Raw genomic sequence first — 17,412 nt, 5'->3', positions numbered from 1 at the left:
GTCCGATCACGCTACTATATCACAATCGTCATATAAGAGAGTGTCAAAGATGCTAATAATTCATTACTCAGGGGCTTGTTAGGAAAGAGGAAATGCGTTTTCAGGCTATTCCAAGCAAATTAATGGTGACGGGAAATCTATAAACTGTTACACTACTTTCAATAACTAGCTGCTAGATGTATGAGATTCAGAGAAAGGAACCGGTTGTAAAACTCCTAGAGGCTACTTAGGTGTTTCTTAGCATGGATATTTCGTTATCAAACCCATACGAACCAATGTCCTGAGAAGTCATCTAGAATTATTACTTAATCATTCTTTCGCTATTCTACGAGGAATTCCAAGAAATATACAAACAAGTGCTTTGATCTGGAGAAAGGTTATGTAACATTGAACCATCACTTCTCCAAGAACTCCTGAAACCAAAGCAAAGGCCAAGAATGGTCTGGTAATGAGCGCTATTTCATATATACTAGAGTTATCGAATCAACAAAGATTGGACACTTGAACATGAACAGTAAACCAAGAGCACCCTAACGCCATCCAGACACCATTATCAATTCGTCAGATCTGAGAATAGAGGGAAAAGGGCTGTATAGGGTATTATATTCGCACGATATCTCGACTCTCCACGGGTTGTTCAATGGACTCAGTCTAGATCAGTAACCCCGCAAAAAGCATAGTAATAAGCGTCACAAAGCTTATAGGAGTAAACCCCGGTGCCATCAGAGACGGCGGTGCTGCAGAAGTCGTTACGTTGACTTCGTAAATATCGGCGAACGCAATGTCGGATGAATTGAAGCAGTTGTCTTGGGTGACTTTGACGCAATCCTCTGGTAACGCAAACTCAATATCGACACACTAAATTCGTTAGCTTTGGGCTTATATTTGAAGAACGACGACGGCGTCCAAGAACATACGTTATACAAAGCAGCACCATGTTTCGCCGTCTCAATGACCTGAATAGTCGCCAAGTCACCCACGTTCACCGTCAAACCAGCCGGTAAGGGTACCTGAGGTAGGCAGAATGTGCCGGGGTAAGGGTTCGCAGAAGGACCGATAATCTGGAAGGGAGGAAGCATCGGGTTGCTCATGTTTGGCGGTATGGCACCGAGGCCGAGATTGAAGTAGAAAAATGCTGTGGCATGGCCTTGGAACCAGCCTGGTTGGATGGAGATAGCGCCGCCTTGAATAGGCCATTTTGTGCGGTTGGTTGAGGTGGGCATTCCGCCGCCTGGCCACATGAGGTTAGCGACTTGAATACAATCCCTTGATGAAAATCTCTTAAAGATGGACTTACAAGGATACATCCATTGCATGCCATATGGATAAATCGTAGTATCATTCACATACGCAGATCCAAGTCCACCGGCCTCCTCCACTGAACCGTTCGTGTGTAGATTGTTCCCTCGATATCCGGGGTAGACGATAATAGTATGTGCGTTAACCCAGTTCACGCAAGCAAGTATCATGACCGCCAGAGCCGTCCATTGTGATATTGATTGTTGGGAATGCATGTCGAAAATATTTGCAGTAAAAAGAAGAGGCAAATGACCTGGTCTAATCTATATCAAAGTTGACATCGATCTCGGGCCGGACTCGATTTCACCGCGTGTCAGGATACGTCGAGAACGACCTCTCAGTCTGGACTCTGTCGAGATAACTTTGGTATTCTCTCTTGGCAATATCCTAGTAGTTGAATATATTTATAGAGCAGAACAGGATGATCTATAGATGGCTTTGGATAGTTGAGAGAAGAGGTTCTCATCCAAGGCGGGGGGCAAGCCAGTCAGAAATACAAGAAATCCGAGTAGGGCGTCAAGGAAATGAGCTTCAAAAATGTGTGACAAGAGACACAGACAGACAAAGCACAAAGATGACCCACAAATCACACGATTTCTGTTCTACAATCCATAGCTACTCAGAAGCATTGCTTGCATGTCGCCTCCGATTCGACCGAGGGTGAAGTGTCGAAAGGTGCAGGAGAACATATTTGCAGGTACTTCTCCAACGCAAAGTAATTGACGATAGGGAATATCACATGTCCAGCCAATAGGGAAGCAGAGAAGTGTCAATCTGCACGGCTGTCACATCCCACGATGCATGAGAAGCAGTGTTTTTTGGCTGTGATTTGTTGCTGGATAGCCGCCGCGTTGAGCACTAAGAGAAGACTAACAGCGAGTCTGCCCCAATCAACGGGATCATCCGTCCGTCCCCGCAGCAAGCTAGCCCTAATCAGTCACCACAGACATCTTGAACCCTAACCCTATGCCATGAGGATAACTGTGCCAGGATGCTTATTTGCTAGAAGAAGATCACACAGTCTAGCCTTTTACATCCAGTTCTTATCTCCAATTTTACATCAAGTCAGCGCTAAAACGAGCTCCACGATTGGTTGAACCCAGTTTGCTCCAGGTTGCAGTAGCACTACAGTTATGCTTGTTCCTTCTCAATTTGCGGCGCTGTCAATTTGAGTCGGTCTGTTAACTATCTTGATATGAATTGTTCTGGCTCATTCGTTGTCTTTAATGATCTTCGCTGCATGAACTGGCCCCGGCATCTAATGTGATTGACTTCTCGGATATGTTGCATTTGGCGCTGGGTTAGTATATATACCCCGCTTTCTGTTTACTCGAGATACTTATCCAGCAAAAACGATTCTGGATGATCAAGAATGTTATGTGCAAGTCTAAGTGATAGGCATGTTCGCCAGTTGATTGGGAAATTCGTTGGATATCGAACTCCTCTAGCGAACAGCTAGGATCTTTATTGCTGCAGTCCTTTGTTCCCTCAACATAACAGTAGAGGGCTCTTCACCCTTCAAATATGTAAATCCTTGACACGGTAAGTGTCTTCCTAGGATAAGCTGGTACAGTCTAGACAAGCTTAAACTCACAACGATAAGATCGAGTCTCTATGGATACACTTTCTATAGATCTTGTCTCATAACCCTAACTTCCATACTCGGTCTAGCCTGATTGTGGATGGCCCACTTTAAAGTTTATCGGCGCATCAATCAACCTTTTCATGATAGACAATAGACACAGAAAATAGACGTTACATTGGGACATGAATTGATACGAGTATACTATAGACTTACAGTATGTTCTCCCCTTCTTGTCTCGCGCACCAACGACTAATGCATCTCTAGGTCCTTACTATATCAGAAAACTACATGATACCCTCATGAGCGTGACTACAACTTTATGATTTACCAAAATGCCACACACATCCAGTAAACACAGGAAGAAATTCACTCACCCAAAAAGAATCGAAATTACTGATGAAGATGGCTGGACTCACGTCTCAAACACGCATTCAGTGCCTTCACCTTCGTCGGGGAGGAAGAAGATGATAATGACGGACGGCGCAGTCGATGATGACGATCATCCTGCTCAGACCATACTCAATGATGACACTGGATCAAGGGGAGGTGAAGCTACAGCATATAAATTATCACCATCAGAACCACCACCAAGACTAACTCTGCCCGAACTACGGAAACAATTCACCGCACATCAGGGAACGTGGGAATCATCGCAGACATGGCAACAACTCAAACATTCCCTATCCAAAGACATCCTCGATCAAACCAATACGCAATTACGCATCAATAATATAGTATGCATCGGCCTCGGTTCACCCAGCGGCTTTGTACAAGGTGGATGGGTCGATCGGCGGAGTGTAGCGCTCTATCAACTCGCCTCTCTAGTCTCGATAGCCACCTCTCTCAAACAACACCAAAAAAATCATAAAACTCCCAAAAACGAAGAGCAGGAAGAAGATGATGATGAAAAAGAAATAGAAATCATAGCCCAAGACCCAGTCTTCAATACCCTCGATGTCGAACTCCTCTCCTCACTCGGAATCGAAGTCGTAAATACACCAGAGGGCTTCAATGCTGTCAACGAAAGAACATTTTTATTCGCGCCTGGCGCTGAAAGGAGGCATTTGAGATTAATGTTACCATCTAACCCGGCCATGGTATTCGGAGGACCATTGGAAGAAGGGCCTTCATTAACCTCTCAGAGATTTGATGAAGACGACAACAGTACGATTGAAAATGATGATTTGGCGGATTACGTGGCTCGGACGCGGTCCGTGAAATTACAAGAGTTTGAAGCGAGACCGGAAACGTTTTGGCGGATGAGGGTTTATTGGCTATATGATGAGTGATAAGTTTGGATCATACCGATACATTCTTGGGTCGGTGTCTTGGTACTTTGGAAAAGTTGTTACTATAGGAACTGGCAGCATAGACTGCGTTTGAATGTTATGCTTCATTAGAAAGTCCTACGTGAATTATTACCAGCGTTTATCTAAGAATAGATTCATTAACATCGTGGATTTTCCGTAATCAGACATCCACGGCGATCAAAATATCCATAACCAAGACTATCCTATCGCAATAAGAGTTCGTTCCCAAGTCTCATAGCATATGCATCCATCACAAACAATACCTAGTACCTAGGTACGTACGCATCAACCAAAGCATCAGAAAAGAGAGAAGCCGTATTCGTACAAGAACCCAAACGCTAAACGTGATAATATGTATAATCGTAAGCAACAAACTCCCATCCCAAGTAAACCTTTTGAATTAATAACGCCTGTTAAGAAAAAAAAAAAAAAGAAAACAATAACCAGGACTATACAGTCTTTCCACCGCAGTCGGGAATTTTCAAGCCTGGTTTAAGGTTGCGTGCGGAATCCATGAGACCCCATTTATCCTCCCATTCTTGGCCGGGAGTATCGTAGATGACTTTCCAGGGCTCATCAAATGCTTCAAACCTATAGTCTTGTTAGTGCTGATGTCAAACCGTGCGCAGAAGGAAAGTGACGCACCAAAAATACTTCGTCCCATTGTTTAATGCCGGACAAACCCAATCGGACAAAAATTGATTCATCTCGTCAATACCAGCAACAGACCCGGATGTACTGTCCGTACATTTGTTTGACCCACAGTCGTTGCCACCTGCACTCGGCCAGCCAACCTCGGAGATGTATGCTTCCTTGCTCGTACCGGTCGTTAACGCAACATCATGATTGTTGAAAAAGTCGACTGTCCAAGCCGCTGCTTTGTCGACCTGAACACCACCGAAGAATGGATGAACATTGGCCATAACCAAATCAGAAGCATCCACCAGATTCTGGGTCCAATTATCACCCAGGTCTGACGTGGCCACTGGCACTTTCAATCCCTTTGCTGTCAAGTTCGAACGTACGTTTTCTATATATGAAATGAGGGTTTTCTGAGCAGTTGACTGATCCGAGAAACCTCCAGAAAACAGAACTTCGTTTCCGACAATGACACCCTCGATGATTTTCGTATCGTTCATGTTGTCTATAACGTCGTAAAGTGTCTCGATCTGTCGATTGGTCGTGGTCTCATTGGAGTTAACCCATACCCCGAGCCATAGTTTCATATCCGTAAGTCCCAATTGATTAATAGAATGCAGCACCATTTGCGTCTGATTGCAATCTGTACCATAGACACGCACGGTGTTGGTCAATTGCGACAGTATAGCCATATCACGAGTCACGTTGTTCGGACTGGGGGGATATTTCAAACACAACGGATACTGAACGCCCCATGATGTGTAGTCCATGCCATGGAAGACCCGATGCAAATCCGGGTTGTTCATGAGCTTGACAATCTCAGGAGAATTCTTATCCAGATCTCCGTTTGTAGCCAAATCTCCAGCAGCTGTATTGATGTTCGTACCGGGGTCACTACTGCTGCCGCTGCCGCCGCCGCCGCTGCTACTCTTCCCGGAATCATTTGAAGAATTGCTATGAGCCTGACTACCGAGTATACCGCCGACGATTGCTCCAACAATAACCGCCACAATAGCAAACCCGACCAATAGTGTAAGTAGCCACCTCTTACGCTTTTTAGCTGCAGCTATGTCAGCTTGGCGAGTAAGAAACGCATCCTTTTCATATGGAGATTGGCCAGCACCGCCGGCACCGGTAGGAACGGATTCATATGTCGTTGGGCCTCCGCGAAGACTGTTAACAGCGCCTAGAACGCCACCGGCAGCTGCACCCCCCGCGGCACCAGCTGCCAATGCTGGGGTGGATTTTTTACCAAACCACGACCGCCGCTGCTGCTGCGGGGGTGTGTTCATCAGGTCATCATCGCCGTCGTCGGCAATGTCATTAGGATTGATCGCGGTGGGATCATGGCTGTTGAACGAATGGTACGGTCCATCGTAGAGGCCGCCGCTCGGATACCGCGGATAAAGCTCCCCAACGCTTATTTGTGATGGATTCGAAGGCGATAAACTAGGCGTTCTTTGTTGCGGAGGAGTGCTGGCTGCAAGAGCACTTCCTCCTAACGGCATATTGGCAGCGAACTGTGTCCCGGACGGATCTACCTGGCTATGTCGGTTGGGATTGTTGGTAACCCCGTATGGACCATCTGTATAATGTCCGTCCGACGGACCTTCGTAGTAACCATTCCCTGGTTGCCCTATTGACCGTACAGCTTCCAGGCCGCTTTCCCGTTGATTCCGACTTGCAACGTCGTATGCAATACCACTGATTCCACCCCCGACAGCCGCCGCACTTAGATTATCCGCGCCTGGCGTAGCGGTAACATTGGTACGCAACGAAGTCGAGCGATCGATCGGTGGTCTGTTGTCGGCCATATCTCGCGATGGTGAGCCGATACTACGATGCTGAGGCGGTTCAGGCGGAATGTCAGTATCGATATTGCTGGGTTGTTGTGCTCTATTATAAGCCATGTTTTGACGAGTAGACGGATGATTGCGGAAACCGCGTGGGGCACCCAAATCGGATACAGGTGATATCTGACTTGACGTACTCTGGATATCGGACGTGATAGGCGAGACTTCGCCGCGGGAGAAAGAGGTGCCAGGCTGGCGTGACATACTCTTTACTTTTTCTGAAACCCCAGATAGTGTGTACAATTTGAGCCGCTTTCTTTTTATCTGTTCGTCTTCAATGACGTCGATCGCGAGAAAAAATTAGAGAATCAACCGCTGGAATGCACAACGTCTCTGCCCCCCAGGTCTGTCACGATGAGTTAAATCCAGCCCAGGAATGTAGGCGCACATCAATTTCGTCTGTGTTTTCGTCCGGTTACGGGCCCGCTCTTGCATAAGTAAACAAGCAGAACCGACGAACCGAGTAAATAGATACTAGCGACGTACAAACTGCAGATTAAAGAGACAAGCAAAAGTAACAAGGGATATACTGTTGTGTGTAGAGATGAAGAGAGGACAAGAGTAACATTCGAGGTAGGAACGTTGCCGGGTCGATTGAGCAAGAACGGGGACTAGCGCCAACCAGCTGAAACCGGTTACCACATAAGCCTCAGAGGGGCGGAGTCTCGGTTTTTCTCAATGTACAAGTTTTGGCAGTAAGACAGGTCTCAACTCTGTTGCCCCTGACTTATTGACGAAGTACCTCTCTGATGTTACTATGTGATAGATGTACATATGCGAGAGTTATGCCTCTGATATCTGTCTCTAGATGTATCATCTGTTATTGACAGATTGTTTATTGATTGTTGATTCCCCGCTAGATAGGAGACCCACAACTTCGACCCGCTAGTCCCGGTTTGTAAAAGCACTGTGATTCTGTCTTCATTGTTCAACATTCTACTTACGATAATTCCTACTTAGCACTGCCATTGTTGTAGTCTTTTGGAAGATAAACTGACATTCGATGTACGTAGTACATAGTACTACTCATATCCTGTAGTAGCATGTACAATAAACATAGCCTGTCAAGCACCAGCTGCTTGCGGATTATCACTGAATCAGCAACCACACTGTACGCTACGACTTCGCCATACCATGTCTTTGTCTACTTCTTTTTGACAGATGTCTCGAAATTTATGATCTGAGTAATCTCATAGCCTCATACTAATTGAGTACGTATCCCCTATCTATTCTAAGTCTAGCGGTATCGGTCGATCTGAATCTATCGTCGAATATTTTGACTCCGGAAAATAAAGGAGACAAAAATAGTAACATTTAGCATGTACTAACTTGATAAGGACTAGTTCAGGGTAACATGATTTGCCCAATGAGGAAACTTTGTGTGTCTTCACTTTTCCGCGGCACTGCCTCGGTTAGGTCTTCGTCTCTTTTCACATATGGATCATACAGGGAAGTTCGTGACCTAGAGAGGGATATAATGGAGGCAGATTAGATGTCCACGTGCTATTACATATCCGGTAGAACTTGTATATCAAACAAAAAGTATGTATTATTGTATCCTCTCCTTTTCTCTTTCCTCCCACATTAGAAAATCAATCCATTTTTGCCATGTCCCAATATGCAATTAAACCCTATATCCGATCCCTCCAGTAAAACAAGAACCTGCAATACCATGTACCATATCAAACAACCATTATCAGCCGGCCCAGAGAGCAACTCTCTTCCTATGTTCGTATCGCGTATCCAACTCTTTTCGATCGTGGTTTGACATATAACAAGCAATAGAACAAGAAACAAACAAGACGAAGAAAAGCAAGAAGAGAAACAGGAAAAAGACAGGGTATATAAAATCGATAGGGACAGTATGTTACAGAAGTGACCAACATAGAAAAGAAAAATGATAGTCACACAAAATTAAGAGCCGGTACAGCCCACGGTAAGGACAGGGGGAGAAGAGTAATTTATACAATTAAAGAAAAAACAAACCCTAGGGGAGGTCGTCATTAAGAAAGGAAGCTAAGCTTCAACCTCCTCGGCTTCTCGTCGAGATGCCGAAATTGACGAGCCTTCGTTCTTTCGTTGACGCCGGGTATTGAACTTGCGTCTTCCGATTCGTGTCTCAAAATGTGACGCGATAGATTCCGGTTCTTGTCCGATTGTCAGCATTGAACCGCGCATTTTGTTTCGATATGCATCTACTATGATTTACTGTCAGTTTGGGAACAATATTCTCTGGCTGACGGGAAGGACTTACGTGATCGTTGCAAGAATAAATGTCGAGTAGCAAATACCCTGCTTTGGCTCCAGCTCATACGGTACCCGAAATCGTTTATAATTTTATCTTTGCGGTGTCGACTGCGGGTTAATTGTGGAACAGGCATGGAGAGGCCCTCGATCGACGGCACAGTCACAATGGTTCGACCAACAGTAACGGGATCGTTACCGTTTTCAAGTTCATAATCGTCATCATCATCGTTATTATCGTCAGCGTCGTTATCCTCGAGATACCGGCTGTCAGGAACAGTATGCCCCGGAGACCCTTTCATCTGCACAGGATAATAAGCACGAGGGTATACGGCGTTCGTGAGACGGTATGAATCTGGAATCTCGTTGATGTTGACTCTATCCAATGTGACCTTCACTCGCGCACGGCCACCGCGTTGGTGATCTTCAACTAGAATGAATTTCCGTCGTTTACCAACGGGTAGGTTGCCAAACAGAACTTTATCGCCGGGCTTGCCTGTACCGCCCTCCGTTTCATATGAATCGTCTGCTTGGTGGCGCTGGCTGGATGCAGTGGCCACGGATTGTCGGCCTATAATGTCGAATCCACCTCCTTGAAGGGGAGGGGCTATGGATGGCGCTCCTAGACCACTAGGTGTATGGGCTGTTGCAGGGTATGAAAGCATGCCATGGTAAACCTGTCCAGGACGAAGGCCTGGAGTCGATTCATGAGCATCACTAATCGGAGGTTTCGCACTGGTTGGAACGTAGGGAGGACGTTGAGCACCATTCGATAAATCAGTGCTGCCTATAGTTTGGAACAGTTTGCGTTGGGATTAGCCTACGCTGTCGACCCAAAGAAAGGCAAGTGATAACACAGGGACGGCGAACAACAAGAAGAGAAAAAAAAAAGGGAAGAAAGAAGGTCAGGTACACAACAAAGAGAAAACAAAAAGGAGACCATCGCACGAAAAGACGAGTTACAGTCTCGATAAAATAATACATCCATCATCGTACAATCTCCAACTGTATACCGCAAAGCGTTCATCTCTATCGAAAGCTTCGCCCAGCAACATAGCACCTGACATACATCACACACACAAAGATACAGTCTATCGCCGAGTGCAGTGCATACAAGAACAAAGGAATCTTGTTCGGTGTTTAAGAAATCGGTTTTTTTAGTATCGGTGGTGGAACATACCGCTAACTTCTTCATTCCCAGCTTGACCATCTGCGTGGTGGGTGTGATGCTGTAAGGGCGGCGCTGCGAGCGTCAGGGGTGCGGTCGGCGGTCGAGCGGTCGGCGCGAGTCCCACAGGGCTGTGCGTGAGAAGATGAGGCACAGGCGCAGCATTTCCGCCGAGTTGGTGATTTGGTTGTTGATTCGCTTGTCGACGATTCATTTTTGCCATACGTCGAACTCGACGGCTTCGCAGCCGAGGATCCTGGTTGCTGTTGCGCCAACTGTCGACGGCGCGCTGGATCAAGCCTCTCTTTCCTCTCAGAGGAGGATTCAATTCAGCCAAAGCCCAGCCAACAGCATTGCATTCAGTTTCGTACACCAGTCGGTTCCCACGGTATTGTTCCTTGCTGCAGCATGCACGAGGATATACACAGTTCTCCGTCTTGAAATCTGCTGATAGAGCTTCCACGTTCACGGACTCCACGTCGCAACGGATCGTGTACTCCATTTTCACACGGTCACGTGAATATTCGAATGCAATCCATTGCACTCCGTTGCTGTCTTGACGGACAAGCTGCGGAGTTGTCGCAGGAATAGGACCAGGGGCCGCGTTGGTAGGGTTTGTGCCAGTCGGGTGACTGACATGCACATTGTTTGCCGAAAGAGGCGGCACAGAGGGATTAGGTGATGTCAAAGTAGAAGCCGAAATTGATGGCCGCTGATTCTGACCAGGGGTGTGTTGTTGTGGGATGGGATCCACCTTGAGCCGGGGGCTGTTGTTACCCATCGTCGAACTAGACATAGCTGGTTGATGTGTTGATGGAATAGTGTGCTGAATAGGTGCCGTCTGTGGAGGCATCATCAAAGGCTGAGTAGTCAAGGGGTGTTGTGGCGGCGCAGGTGGTTGGGGGTTGTAGGCCGGATGAACAGGATTCATCGGTGAATACGGTTGACCGTAACTGTACATCTGCGATGCAATCTGGGGAGACTGCGCATAAAGGCTACGCCCATGCTGATCATGTGTTGGTGGCGATGTCACCGACACAGGGGAGTTTGATTGAGGGGCTGTTTGGTAGATTGGAGGATATGGCCTCTGCATTTGGGCAGTTGCTGCCATAAGATCTGGGGGTCCTTTTAGAATGTTAGCAATGTACAGTCAAATTGTTAATAAGTAATCCGATCCGTGCGGGCCAGGTCTTGTAAGGATTGGTTGAGAGTCGTAGGTGCTTGATTTTGGTCTTCCGCATTCCTTGCATGAAAACAAAGTCGTACTGTCCTACGGATAACAGGGACGGTAGAAAAGACTCGATCCAAAACTCACCACTAGATGGATACTGCGCCGGGGTGGTTGTTGCCGGGTATGGATGGGCGTGTGAGGTATAGTAACCAGGTTCCTGAGCAGCTGGTGGGTATTGTGGTGGAGGCGGGTGCTGTAATGACAGACCGTTCAGACCAGATGGTGCAGAATATGGATTGGTTGGAAGGGATCCTCCCGTATGTTGGTGCGGAGAATCTGGCCGTTGATTATGCTGGTGTAGAAGGCCTCCAGGGCGGGAATGTTGCTGTAGATTCTGAGGGTGCTGATGGCTGTGGTTGCTTCCTAGGTGCCGAAGCTATGAATGCTGTCAGCAATTGATTGCCAGTTGTACAATTCAAGAAGAGTTGACATGATGAAAGTAAAGACTCGAGCATGTAGCCGCAAATGGATGGAACGATCAGATAGAATGAAAGCAGAACATGGAGAAGCGGAGCCTGGCACGCGGAGAATTTATCTGAAAAATGAGGAAGTCGCGATCATCATGCACGTGGTTGGCGGATCGGCATGTGACTTCTAACGTGTAAACTCCGGGGGCCCTTGCTTGTTGTCTGGCTGTACATCCCTTGATATTGATGTATACCATTTGCATAGCATGCTCCTAGGGAGGTTAGGTCCGCGTGGAGAGACAGAAATGTCAAGTTCCACCCCCCCCCCTTCCCCCGCGATATAGCGACCCAGGGTCTGGCCAGTATGGTCGAGACTGTTCTGCCGTTTATCAGGGGCTTCTCGGTCAGCTCATCGACCAGGATGCAGAAGCATCTATGTCGAGCAGTATTCTTAGCGCACGATATAGTGGTTGACGGTACTGCATATCGGACATGAAGAGGGTCCATGAGGTGCAGCGGTCGCGTACCCAGGCATAAGTGATACGTATCTTGCTGTGGAAGCGCAGAAAGAGAATTCACTGTCCCGGATCTCTATGGTATCAAAGTTTGATTCTTTCCACTTCTGATACCGGGCGCATGGAAGTTGATTTGGCGGCTCAAGCAAAAGCAAGGCATCCCAGTTGGCGCGTAGGACATGACTCTCCATGCGACCATTCATGTTCGGCATTTTGGTCTTGTCCAGACAAGGAAACAAAGAGCAGAGAGAACAATAAACTTCAACGAAATTGAACTTACCGAGTCATCTGAAGGATCATCCTTATACTTGTGCGCGGGTGGAGGACCAAGGTCGGGTTGGACCACAGCAGTCATGGTTGGACCGCGTCCGTCCCAAAGAACACAAAGAAGAGCGAAGGTTGTTCTTTTTAGCTGGGATAATACAGATTACACGCGACACATGAGAAAGAACGGAAGAAAACAGAAAAAAATAAAAATCAAGGACCAGGAGGACGAGCGCTATGGTCAAATCGATGAGATCACAGAACGTTTTTTCTTTTCCTTCTGCGAGACACAAGCATAAAAAAGATGTCCGGGATAAGGTTTCTGGCTGCGTCTTGAGTCGCAAGTTTAGCAAGTAAGGAAATATTAAGCCCAGGAGGGATCAGCAGTAAGACTAAGTATGCTTAGTATAGTCGCGGAGCAAATGGGTATATTCCCGAGGGTTGATTTGATTAAAAAGAAAAGTCGTGATGCTAGGCCGGGAGGGAAGGGCTGGAACGGTTGCCAGTCCACACTTAAAAAAAAGGCTCCCGCAGTGGATAATCCGATTCAAGCAGCCTGTCAGGTGTGTGTGGCCGAGAGTGGGAATAATAATGCCGCGCATTAGACTGTTGGCTTTGTGAGGCTTGGAAATAAATCTTGATTATGAGGAAATGCAACAGGCGCGCCACACAAGTTGAAAGGGAGGGGGGCCGAATGGAATAGTCAACAGTGATAGGAAGAGAGTAGAAGGGAAAAAGAAAAAAAGGATGAGAAAAAAAAAAAACCGGGGCGTGGAGGGGGGTGGTAGCTAAGAAGTTAGTTGGTTTATTTAGGGCGTTCGGCCTTCTTCTCAACAGATGAAGTGAGAATGTAAAGAGTTGATATGAATTATTATTGGATGGCTACGGAAGGCCAGTCCAGATCAAGACAATAGTGGTGATCAAAATGGAAGTAGAGTATCTGACTGAGAGGACGAAGTAGAGCATGAAAGATGTCGAACAGAGACTGATCTGGAAAAGCGCCAACAGACACGAAACAGGAGACGATTTAGTGAGGGCTTTCATTGGAGAAGGCCGGAGAGATGGCTGTACTGGGGGGGTCGTTTGTGGATTTGAATCGAACATACTATGTAGGCAGATATGCTTTTACGAGGGGCTCAGCGCCTAGTATCTACGTACTGAGTCTAGATATGCAGATAGCTAATACCAACAGCTATCACGACGCAACTAAGTATAGGTTGACTGTGGTATTCAAGCAGAATAGATTGAGCAATTAATATAAAGGACCCGAATGGCTACCGCCACAGCCAGCCAGGGTAGCTTCTCCGTATGTCGTTGGCTGGCCTAGAGCTGCACACTGCATGCAGCTGCACAACGGAGGACGGAAGCATCCTTGAAATCGTGTTAATAACTTGTCCTAGCCTTTAGCGAGGTGGGAGTTAGGAGTTGATTTCATTAGTCGTTGACTGAAATAGACTAGAGGGTGAGATGATGTGCAGTAGTGTCGACCAGCTTCAGTCAAGGAATCACGGGTGCGTGGAAAAATCTCGGGCGGACCCTGCATGATTTGATTTCAAGTTTTGCCAGGGTCAATATGTAACTATGGACTGATTAACCACAGTTACAGTCGGGATGTTGAATGTCAAGAAGCAAGGAATACATGATTGGAAGAGAGGATGGAAGAGGTTCATGGAAATGATTTCCTGACGGGACCTGATCGACGGAGTGTTAAATTACGCGCACAATACGAATCCTTACTAGTTTCCTGCTGTACAACGTAACTAATGTGACGGGGCAAAAACGTTGTTGGCAGCCGACCGTTATGACTTGTCAGGTTTGTGTATGAAATCGCGTGTATCGATACCAGATGATGTTGTTGTAAATAAGCCTATTGGGTGGTTATATCCCACTTCCTCCAGCCTCGTACCAGCAAGTACTCCGGAGTACTGTACTCTATGACAGAGGAGATTATACGGGGGGGGCGGGGGGGAAGCAAAAAGAAAAAAGAAAAAAGCTGATATATCGGCCATGATCACAGCGACTTGTAGCCTCTGGTGTATCGTGAGTTATACTCCGTAGCAGTACGTACGTTCCTAGATCTGGCGGCCCGCTTCCACGATCTGATGCTCCACAAGCTCATCCGAAGCGAGAGGATCAAGCTACGGCCTCATACAACAACTCGCTACCATGTACTATGTACGTATGTACGATTTAGTCAGTATTTAGTCAGTATTTAGGCTGATAGAAGTAAGGACTTGATGTCATCCCTTACTAAGATTATGGCTTTCTATTGGAACTGGCCGTTGCAACGGATGACAGAATCATCAAGACGGATCGGAAGTAAACCGTGGACCCTGGCTGGTTCGGTTGTCGACCCGATAGTTAGCAAATACAAGCACGTACGTATAAAAGGATTAATAATATGAACTCAAGCTTACAGACGAGGAAACGGTGTGCGATCGACCATCGCAATCACAATTGATTGTCTACAAATTGGGCGCGAATGCCTTAAAAGCCCTAACGCCGGCGTCGTCCAATGACTTACCGTCTACTCTCCACCAATAATCCACCTTCCGCAGCCCCGGCCAGCTCCATACGACATAAAGCAAGCCACCGTTTGTGAATACGGAGACTTACGGATTTCCGAGTCAACTCGAAACAGTCTAGAAAAGATCGTTTATTTTTCAGGGTCGATTGTGGAGCATGCCAGGCTGGCCGATCTATTCTGGATCTTTTAAGAGCTCTGATGTGATGTCCGGCTGAGTCGATAGAGTAGGAATGGTCTACTATCAGTACGTATTTGTGTATCGGTACGTAATGCCTAGTGCGAGCGGGTCCTCGAGCCTTTGAAAGAATCGCCGTATGTCTCACTCTCATTTACGTACCAGATATCGTCACTATTCATACAAGCAAGTCGAGTCAGATCAGCCTGATAGACCGAAAGCTTAATTCGTTTCAAATCAACGGCTGATTCCTGACAGGGCGAACGTCCGCTTAAGTTCAGCGGGAATGATGACGATGACGACGGCACACGGAATCGGCAACGGGGAGACTGTGGTGTTCAACGATAGAGTCGTTCGTTCATGGCCGGCTCGGCACAGTCTTACGAGGAGCTTCTTGAGCCGGAAGCCAGATTCATATTTCTTGTGGAATGCACTTGTGAATTAATCAATCATTCGCCGTTCATAGGTCAAAGCTGTTTGGTCAACTTGTGGTTGGTATCATGCCTCTCGGCCTCTCGCTCAGGTGCCTCAAACGGAAATAGCATCATAAGGCCGAAGCAACAAAAATCAGAACAAGAAGCAGAAGCTTAACCTAGTTAGATCTGGGCTGCACGCTAAAATACGACCTTTTCCGACATAGACTCAGCCAGACCTCTCATCGTCTGGATCATGGTTGGTGGAATGAGGCCTTGACTCCACTAAAATCAGTTTCAGATGATTAGCTTTCCGTATAATGAACGCGAACTAGTTCGGCTATGGTTAGGCCGGTTGGTATGTCTCTCATTTGCTTGAGGGCTTTTTCTGGATAGCACTGAACGGCGAAAGCTCGCACATCTATGGAAAAAGTACGAATGAAGCAGTTACTTAATGCATCTCGCAACTGAAAACTGCAATTGCTCCTGTCTTGGTATCTACCTCTCTCTACTCCGGCTTAGGTACGACAATCATGTCCAGCTCCGATCCACGCGGCTTCGGCATGCAACCTTCCATGCATCGATATTGCTCCGTACGGAGTACATCATTGTATAGACTTTGTGTGTCACTCATGTATATTGTTAAATCGCCGAGTGGACAAGTAATAGCCAGCCATTGTCAGCCTGAAGTCACACAGCTCTAGAACATGCGTTATTGTGTGTAATCATATACATTCCACTTTGTACACGGACCAATTAACAAATTGTCTCGAATACTGGAGTGTGCACAGCCTTGGGAATCGACTCTTACTCACCATCCATGTAACCTTTGGTGTAGGTAAATAGGTTATAATATGGAAGTATTCAATAACAGTATGAGATTGATAACGGGAGAGCTGTCAATAACCCTCAAACCATCAGCATGAATCATGCACCCCCAGGGAAAAAAACGCCAGTCATATCTCTGTGGCGCGACTATTTGTAGTACGTACATATCACTATCTAACATGTGAATACAAGCCAAGCCGCTACCAGAACGCTTTCACTTGATACTTCCAAGTGCTCAGGAGTACAGCCTGACAGGCTACAACTAATTGACAAGTTTTACAGAAAAGTGGCAACGATATTACAGCACATACCCGCAGAACCAGGCAAGTTGGCAATGCATCATGTACGGAAAATTCACCAATTTGGACTCTGATTCGACGCGGAAGTTGCACTGCATGTAGAGTATATGTATGACCAATCCGCGTATTTGCCAAGTTCAGCACGGTAGATGCATGACATGCAAATACATGACAGGACGTGGAAATAAGGGAAAGCGCAGAATTCAACATTTGGGCGTCTGCCATCTCCCCTTTTTCCCACATTCTCAAGAGTCAACTCCCACACCCCAGTTCTGGTCCTGGTCCCCAAAAGGATCTGGGCTACAGGATATCCACGGGTTGGCCCGCGCCGGCGCCGCGTTCCTGCGCTGTCAGCGGGAGCTACGACTTCGGAGAGAATCATGTACCTCTTCTAGTTAACTGGCTGGGGGAACGAGGGAACGAGGGAGGGGAAAAGGAGAGGGGTGGCACAGATGAACAATGAATGCCCATCCATAATCGATCGTGATATCCCCCCCCTCCATGGTGGTCCATGTCTTCTCCATATGCATGCTGATGATCCCATTGTCATGCCATCTAAATCCAATCCAATCCAATGTGTTAATATTGGTTGAAAAATGTCCGACTGACATGTCTGACTACAGCCCGGAATACTACATCCTTTTACTACATACGT

At 46.8% G+C, this 17,412-nt stretch overlaps 4 protein-coding genes across 4 annotated transcripts, besides 3 other annotated features; 1 reads left to right on the top strand and 3 right to left on the bottom strand.

Moving 5' to 3' along the window:
• Nucleotides 1-277: 277 nt before the first annotated feature.
• TSTA_113470 (uncharacterized protein) lies at nucleotides 278-1,937 on the bottom strand. Its single transcript, XM_002481468.1, has 3 exons — nucleotides 1,298-1,937; nucleotides 918-1,231; nucleotides 278-858 (listed from the first exon to the last, which is right to left on the bottom strand). The coding sequence occupies exons 1-3, from the start codon at nucleotides 1,512-1,514 to the stop codon at nucleotides 652-654; spliced, it is 738 nt and encodes a 245-aa protein (XP_002481513.1). The 5' UTR covers nucleotides 1,515-1,937; the 3' UTR covers nucleotides 278-651.
• A 740-nt stretch (nucleotides 1,938-2,677) lies between these two features.
• Nucleotides 2,678-4,289, top strand: TSTA_113460 (uncharacterized protein). Its single transcript, XM_002481467.1, has 2 exons — nucleotides 2,678-3,098; nucleotides 3,149-4,289. The coding sequence occupies exon 2, from the start codon at nucleotides 3,217-3,219 to the stop codon at nucleotides 4,171-4,173; it is 957 nt and encodes a 318-aa protein (XP_002481512.1). The 5' UTR covers nucleotides 2,678-3,098; nucleotides 3,149-3,216; the 3' UTR covers nucleotides 4,174-4,289.
• A 44-nt stretch (nucleotides 4,290-4,333) lies between these two features.
• TSTA_113450 (cell wall glucanase, putative) lies at nucleotides 4,334-6,890 on the bottom strand (the record flags this gene model as incomplete). Its single annotated transcript, XM_002481466.1, has 2 exons — nucleotides 4,334-4,785; nucleotides 4,840-6,890. The coding sequence occupies 2 exons, from the start codon at nucleotides 6,888-6,890 to the stop codon at nucleotides 4,644-4,646; spliced, it is 2,193 nt and encodes a 730-aa protein (XP_002481511.1). The 3' UTR covers nucleotides 4,334-4,643.
• Nucleotides 5,724-5,758: a microsatellite.
• Nucleotides 6,891-8,165: 1,275 nt separating the features above from the next.
• On the bottom strand, nucleotides 8,166-12,626 carry TSTA_113440 (uncharacterized protein). Its single transcript, XM_002481465.1, has 5 exons — nucleotides 12,532-12,626; nucleotides 11,414-11,705; nucleotides 10,111-11,223; nucleotides 8,941-9,717; nucleotides 8,166-8,884 (listed from the first exon to the last, which is right to left on the bottom strand). Exons 1-5 carry the CDS (start codon nucleotides 12,604-12,606, stop codon nucleotides 8,703-8,705), a joined length of 2,439 nt encoding a protein of 812 aa, XP_002481510.1. The 5' UTR covers nucleotides 12,607-12,626; the 3' UTR covers nucleotides 8,166-8,702.
• Nucleotides 9,141-9,187: a microsatellite.
• A 600-nt stretch (nucleotides 12,627-13,226) lies between the features above and the next one.
• Nucleotides 13,227-13,279: a sequence feature (T-rich).
• Between the last annotated feature and the right edge of the window lie 4,133 nt (nucleotides 13,280-17,412).

Source organism: Talaromyces stipitatus, genomic scaffold (assembly GCF_000003125.1).
Source record: "Talaromyces stipitatus ATCC 10500 scf_1105507295555 genomic scaffold, whole genome shotgun sequence".
Lineage (NCBI taxonomy): Eukaryota > Fungi > Ascomycota > Eurotiomycetes > Eurotiales > Trichocomaceae > Talaromyces > Talaromyces stipitatus.
Note: the sequence above shows the minus strand (reverse complement) of the source record. Positions and strands in the feature narration are given on the sequence as shown.

Bases quoted from the DNA above. Each gene is read 5' to 3' on its own strand.
- TSTA_113440 (XM_002481465.1), bottom strand. From the start codon at position 12,606: ATGACTGCTGTGGTCCAACCCGACCTTGGTCCTCCACCCGCGCACAAG. The intron at 9,718-10,110 runs GTATGTTCCACC...TCCAAACTATAG, and splicing joins TGGGAATGAAGAAGTTAGCG to GCAGCACTGATTTATCGAAT. The intron at 8,885-8,940 runs GTAAGTCCTTCC...AGTAAATCATAG, and splicing joins TTTATTCTTGCAACGATCAC to TAGATGCATATCGAAACAAA.
- TSTA_113470 (XM_002481468.1), bottom strand. From the start codon at position 1,514: ATGCATTCCCAACAATCAATATCACAATGGACGGCTCTGGCGGTCATG. The intron at 1,232-1,297 runs GTAAGTCCATCT...TCATGTGGCCAG, and splicing joins CATGCAATGGATGTATCCTT to GCGGCGGAATGCCCACCTCA. The intron at 859-917 runs GTATGTTCTTGG...TAACGAATTTAG, and splicing joins ATGGTGCTGCTTTGTATAAC to TGTGTCGATATTGAGTTTGC.
- TSTA_113460 (XM_002481467.1), top strand. From the start codon at position 3,217: ATGCCACACACATCCAGTAAACACAGGAAGAAATTCACTCACCCAAAA.